Consider the following 6,265-nt stretch of genomic DNA (forward strand, 5'->3'; position numbering starts at 1 on the left):
TTTAACCCAAACTATATAATATTTGCATTGAGATCCCTTAATCGGGTCCATCACATGGTGCTAGTAATTTAAAACTATATACTATAATTAATTTGTATAACTTTCTTTAATTACATTGAAGTCCCTTGGTTTCTGGATTTAATATATCGTACTAGGTTTGGTGTCCGACTTTGCCCGGGCTACCTCTATTTACCGTTAAATTTTATTTTCAATATTTGTAATATATTTTTCTACGGCATATCTTGTAATTATGATGAAATGTAAAATTTATTATTTTCAAATTATGAGCCACGTTCACTACCCCGCTATTAATATTATCACTTTCACGACATTCTTTCTTAATATCATTACGTTCACTACTCCCGTGGTTACTAATTTTTCTTTTACTAATTCCTCTATTTTTTTTTGTTAAATTCATTATTCCCTGTTACTTTCACTACATTCGTAGTTATTTTCACTACTCCCACTATTATTATTATACGTTAATTTTATTAATCTCGTTGCTGCTACTATTACTTTTACTACCTTTAATTTAATGTATAATTCTATATAATACTAATTAATTCCATAGGTGGGGCATATTAATTTTAAGGAAAATCGATATAAGGTGATTATTCCGTGGATTCCAAGTTAGCTCTAACAGGTAATTTTAGGGATCGTAATTAACAATTTTGATTCACAATTGTGGCGACATGGAAGGCCGATAGACCCGAAGACGGAAGACCTCATTATCGGAGCCTACCCATTTTTGAATCCGTTGAATTAATGCGTTCTTCTCAATTCCCATTATTCCCAACCCACAGCAATTCACGATTGTGGCGACATGGAAGGAAACGGAAATGGAAACAAGTTAAGGCAAAGTTTAAGGGTTTGCGAAAACCAGAATTCGGTTGAAATGGCGGGTCAACGTAAAAAGGTATCACCTGATTCTTGTAATTATAGCGTCATCATATTAGCATTGGCGTCTCCCTCTTCTTGTACCATTAATAATAGGGAATTTGATGTTGGTCGGGTTGTTTCGCCCTATTTCAGCAATTTCAATAATAATAATAATAGGATAATTGAGCATATGAATCTGGTTAAGAAAGAGGATAACTTGATGGGGAAAGGGGATAGTATCAGCGTGGGTAGTCAGAATATAATTAGGAGAAGCAAGAGAGTCAGTGACAGTGACAGTGACACTGAGGGTAATGTGGAGACGATCGCAAATTCGGCCTTGACTGGTAAGCCAAGCAAGAAAAGGAGGAGAAAACATGTGGAGGTGGAAGAGGAGCTATATTCAAACATTGAGATAGACAAGGAGACAAAATATGTTTTGCCTCAAGGTAATATAAGTAAGAAAAGGGTAAATAATGTAGGCGGCCAATTGAGTCAAGTAGGCAAGAGTAAGGGAGGAATTTGTAGAGAGACCAATACTCCTGTTGTGGTGTCACTGCCGCCAATACATAATAAGGAGAAGCGTAAACACAAACAAAAACCAAGGAAAATTAACACTACTCACATGACTTGCAATGATGGCACTAGGGTTGTATCTCCGTATTTTGCAAACAAGGATAGTGGTCGTTCTGCAACTATGTATGATGGAAAGGAACAGATAAAAAGGAAGAAGAAAATAAAGAATGTTGGAACTGAGCTAGCAGGTAATGAGCTTCAGAGGGAGGCATCTCATGTTATTTCATCAATACTTACTACTTCACCATATTTCCCAACAAAAGTAGCAAATGATTATGAAAAGTTGAAATCCACGAGTATGGAACAAAGGGGGAAGCACAAAGTGAAGAAGCAGAGGGAAAGTAAGGAAACAACAACTTGTCATGGAGACCAGGAAACAAATAAGGAACCAAAGAGGATAAAGAAAAGAAGAGTGCGTAATGAATGTTCAATGGAGGGCAAAGATCAGAACCCCAATAATTCTTGCATAGGCTCTCAAGCTCCGGTCTCTTCAGATTTTGGTATTGAAGTTGAAAATGTGGCAGGGTTTGAGGAATTTTCGAGGAAAGTGATTCCTAATTTAGCCACCAGTGACGTACAACAAGTATTCTGTCAGAGAGACTGCAGAAATCAGATTAATGTAAATGGCAAATGTGTGGTCACTGACATGGAAAGCTATTCTGAGAGTCATACGAAACATGAGGAGGCTACTTCTCCATGCTCTACAAATGCAAGGAGGAAGAGGGTGAAATGCACGAAGCTTGACAAGGCTAAAAATGATCATGTTTTACCTAGTGATAACATGACACATCGAAGCACCGTCAACACTTCAAAGAAAAAGCACAAGAAGACATCATCATTTGAACCATCTGTAATGGAAAGCAGAAAAGAAGATGTTCTTAATGACGTAAGCAGCCCACATGCTTTGGCTACCGTGAATGTGTCTCCTTACTTTCAGAAGTTGTCAGTGAATGAAGAGAATGAGGATAATCGAGATGAACCCATTTCTAAAAAGCGTTCTAAAAAGAAGGCTGATAAAGCTTCACTGAAAGCATTTGACGAGCTTCTCTCAAAATATGTGTACAAGGGCGACTCTATCAATGGATGTGAGGAGGATGTTGACAAAGATGGAGAGAATGAGGAAGTGACGGGAAAATCGGATAGGAAGAAGAAGCAGCAGCGAGGAATTGCAAAGACCACTCTTACTCGTCAAGAGAAGTTTGCTGAGGCTTACAGGAGAAAAGCCCCAGACAACACTTGGAAGCCACCTATCTCTCCTTATAATCTTTTGCAGGAGGAGCATGCTCATGATCCTTGGAGGGTCTTGGTGATCTGTATGCTTCTAAATATCACTACTGGCCCTCAGGTATGTGAGTATACTTGCTTAATCAGTGATGAGTGGCTTTATTGTCTTTTTACATTTTCTTCATATATGACATCTCATCCCTGAAATAGTAGCACCATGACTTTCGATTTTGTAAACTATGGCTTTCATCGACTGGTTTGACTGGTTTGATGTCAACTCCCAAATGTTGGGGCTGTTTTTTTTTTTTTTAAACAGAACTATTCCAACATTTCTAGTTTGTATGCTTTACCTTACCCTTCTATGAATTCATTTGGATGTTTATTTTGTAATGTTTGTCATGTAATAAATAGAATGTCAACTCACTTGAAACTGTTCACCTTCCTTCTGGCTTACAACTAAGGCAGTGTATGTCAACGTCTTTGGGATTTCAATTTTGTAATTTCCTGTTATTTATCTGAATTTACTGCATTAGCAATTTTAAATTCGGTGAAATTGTGTATAAAGAATCAAAAAAATTTGATGGTATATTGTGGTTGTGGTTATGCATTGTCTGTTGAGTGTGGCATAACTGATACTACGAAGAAATTAAGCTTTGGACCAAAGATTTACGAGACATATAACTTCTGATTTTTCGTTGAGTAATTATGGTTTGCCGATTAATTTCCTGGAATACCTATGAAACCATGGCCCTGGATTCTGTGTTGAGAATTGAGATCTATTTTTGTCAAGATTAGCGTCATATAGAATCATGGTGGTTGGCTTGTGAATGGTGTCCCTGAAAAGAGTGTGGAGAATATTTTGTAGAGTACTTTGGTATGATATTGATAGAAGTTTGTAACTAAGATCTGCTTTTCTTTGGCTTTGGAATCTGTTCATCTGGTCACACTAGTCTGTCAAGTTAAATTCAGTATAAATACTACCACATCCAATACGGAAGACACTCATAATAGTGTGTTTCTTATAAAACTTTTTAAGAAGCATCATCATGATAGAATACACTTGAACCGATTCGCAATTCGCTGGGATTTCCCCAACCCTAGTTAGGATGGTAGTACAGAGATTCTAGGTGATATGAAAAGAACGATTGCCTTCTCATCATGTCCCTGCCATTGCGACAACTTATTGAAAATTGTTATCATATTAATTATCGGGTAAAACAGTTTTTGCACTTGTATTACTGGCAATCTTCATAGATATATGCGTGGCTTTTTCTTATGGCCGTGATCTGTGTTACTCAGACACGCCGACACGTGTCGGTGCCCGACACGTGTCGGCGTGTTGGACACGGTTATTTGGCTTGAATTTTCCTGTTTTGTGGTCTAAATTGAAGTGTCGTGTCGTGTCGAACACCGACACGTGTCTGACACGCGACACGGCAACTAAGTGAAGTGTCAGAGTAACATAGGCCGTGATATGTTAAGATGGTTATTTTCAATATTTTTGCATCATTAATACCGTCTTAGGAAGGATTACTTCGTCATCTCAACTAGACAGCATACATTAATGCTGTTCTTTTAAGCTTCTTTATCATTAGAAAGGATTGCTTTTCCCGAGTTTTTTTGCTGCCTCTAATACCTTGTATTTGGTGTAGGTACGGAGAGTATTGGCATCGTTTTTTCAACTCTGCCCTAATGCAGAAGCTGCTCTCAATACAAATGAAATTGAAATTGCGATAAAGATTGCAAGTCTAGGCTTGCATCGGAAGAGGGCAGCAATGATTCGGCGATTTTCAAAGGAGTATTTGTCAGACGACTGGACTCACGTGACTCAGCTTCATGGGATCGGAAAGTAAGTGGAACTGTGTCGTTGTTACTGTATTACTACAGTTGACTAAAAACAATTGCCAACTTTTTCTATGAAGGAGTGTTGAATTTGTTTGCTCTGAACTGTGCAGGTATGCTGCTGATGCATATGCGATATTCTGTACTGGCATGTGGGATATGATCACCCCAACTGACCATATGTTAAATTACTACTGGAAATTTCTCCAACAGCGCAACCATAGAGGAAAGGAATTCAGGAAATATTTATAATGCTTCTCTCAAATCATGTGGCATATTTTGGGCGTTTAGAGAGACCATTACCTCCACGTCTTGAATATCGTCGCACTGATCTTGTCTTAGGGTCCCTGGTTTGAACATGTTCTCATTGATGGAAGATTTGAAGCCGCAGGGTCTCAGTTTTTGAACACGTTCTCATTGATGGAAGATTTGAAGCCGCAGGGTCAGTTAAAACCCCAGACACTAATTGTAAGGATATCAGACCAGAACGTCTTCTCAAGTATTGCTCAACTTATAAATTTATTCCTGCAAGGCATGTTTATATAGAGTAAAAATGCTTTTTCTGTCTTTTGCCTGAGAACAGTCACACTCATCTAACTATGGGTTCTGCACTTCTGCTGCTTTAGATAATTTTATTTGGTTACTCCTTGATCTCGCGGTCGTCTTGCATTTCTCTCCATGGATCTCAAAAACAGAACAAAACTCTGCGCATCCTGAGCTCACCTGTTTTACACTTTTACTCCGTACAATTATCATCTAATGAAACCCTGTATTTTGACCATGTATGGGCAACGCATGACATAATATTACTTGGGAAACAGTAAGCATAGAACCCGTGACGGAGCAAAAATAAAGGGGTTGAGGAGCGAGAAGCAAGACTATTGATTCTTCAGTTGGTTTCCCTTGTGTGACCGAGGAAATGTTAGCATTTTATAATAAAAACTAAAAAGTAACCAACACAAATTCTTATTTTATCGTAAAATTGTTACTATATTTTATCATAAAATGGCCATATTTTCTCATTAACGCTCGTGACAAGTCACAAATGTGAATCTGTGTTGATTCTTAAATCTTAATAGTTACCTTGGGAGAATTGTTGAAAAAAGGCCTTTTAATGCCGACAGGCGATATGAGTTTTGAATGAATGATCTCAATTTTATCAGAAAATGGTTCCTTGTCTATTCCTCTTTTAAGTATAAATTTCATGCATTTGCCTTACATTTAAGGGTTTTTTAAAATGCCATTCTAACTACATTTAAAAAGCAGCCTCATAAGATAATTGAGTGTCTAAAAATATGACAGATTGTCGTAAGAAGTTTTAGTAACGACGGATAGCTTATCCATATGCTCAAGTTACAGTATGTAAGAATGCTCCATACTTCCATGTACATTGACGACGAATGCGTCGTCAGATTACGCTCCTTTTGTCTTACTTTTGAAAGGGTCAAGCTACAATGTATAAGAATACTCCATACGTCCATGTACATTAACGACGATTGCATCGTTAGATTACTCTCGTTTTGTCTTACTTTTGAAAGGGTCGACATTTTAGCAATCGTTAGACACTTTTACTAAAATTTGGACAACTTTGTCCCCGACACTAACAACCCAATCTCTCTCCCATTAGTGGTTCTTTTAAGGAATACTCCGTACGTAACAAATTAGAAACAAATTAACAGGTTTATCAACAAAAACTATGGGATAATTCAAATCAATTGCATGGAATAATGTATAGTTAACAAATTGT

The 6,265-nt window shown here is 37.5% G+C and overlaps 1 protein-coding gene across 5 annotated transcripts; it reads left to right on the forward strand.

The window, feature by feature from the left end:
* Positions 1–594: 594 nt before the first annotated feature.
* On the forward strand, positions 595–5,513 carry LOC141653706 (uncharacterized). Of its 5 annotated transcripts, none has more exons than XR_012547499.1 (4): positions 617–2,797; positions 4,329–4,525; positions 4,632–5,017; positions 5,340–5,513. XR_012547499.1 is itself a non-coding variant. In XM_074461545.1 (4 exons), the coding sequence occupies exons 2-4, from the start codon at positions 1,070–1,072 to the stop codon at positions 4,768–4,770; spliced, it is 2,064 nt and encodes a 687-aa protein (XP_074317646.1). In that variant the 5' UTR covers positions 835–916; positions 1,057–1,069; the 3' UTR covers positions 4,771–5,169. The 5 variants fall into 5 exon arrangements, 2 of the variants coding, with proteins under 2 accessions (XP_074317645.1, XP_074317646.1); XR_012547498.1 differs by lacking the exon at positions 5,340–5,513 and adding an exon at positions 5,145–5,173; XM_074461545.1 differs by lacking the exon at positions 5,340–5,513 and having other exon boundaries at positions 835–916; positions 1,057–2,797; positions 4,632–5,169.
* The last annotated feature ends 752 nt before the right edge of the window (positions 5,514–6,265 follow it).

This window comes from Silene latifolia, chromosome 4 (assembly GCF_048544455.1).
Source record: "Silene latifolia isolate original U9 population chromosome 4, ASM4854445v1, whole genome shotgun sequence".
NCBI lineage: Eukaryota > Viridiplantae > Streptophyta > Magnoliopsida > Caryophyllales > Caryophyllaceae > Silene > Silene latifolia.

Excerpts from the sequence above, each read along its gene's own strand:
- LOC141653706 (XM_074461544.1), top strand. The coding sequence starts at position 824 with ATGGAAGGAAACGGAAATGGAAACAAGTTAAGGCAAAGTTTAAGGGTT. Across the intron at positions 2,798-4,328 it reads ATATCACTACTGGCCCTCAG|GTACGGAGAGTATTGGCATC; the intron begins GTATGTGAGTAT and ends TATTTGGTGTAG. Across the intron at positions 4,526-4,631 it reads CAGCTTCATGGGATCGGAAA|GTATGCTGCTGATGCATATG; the intron begins GTAAGTGGAACT and ends TGAACTGTGCAG.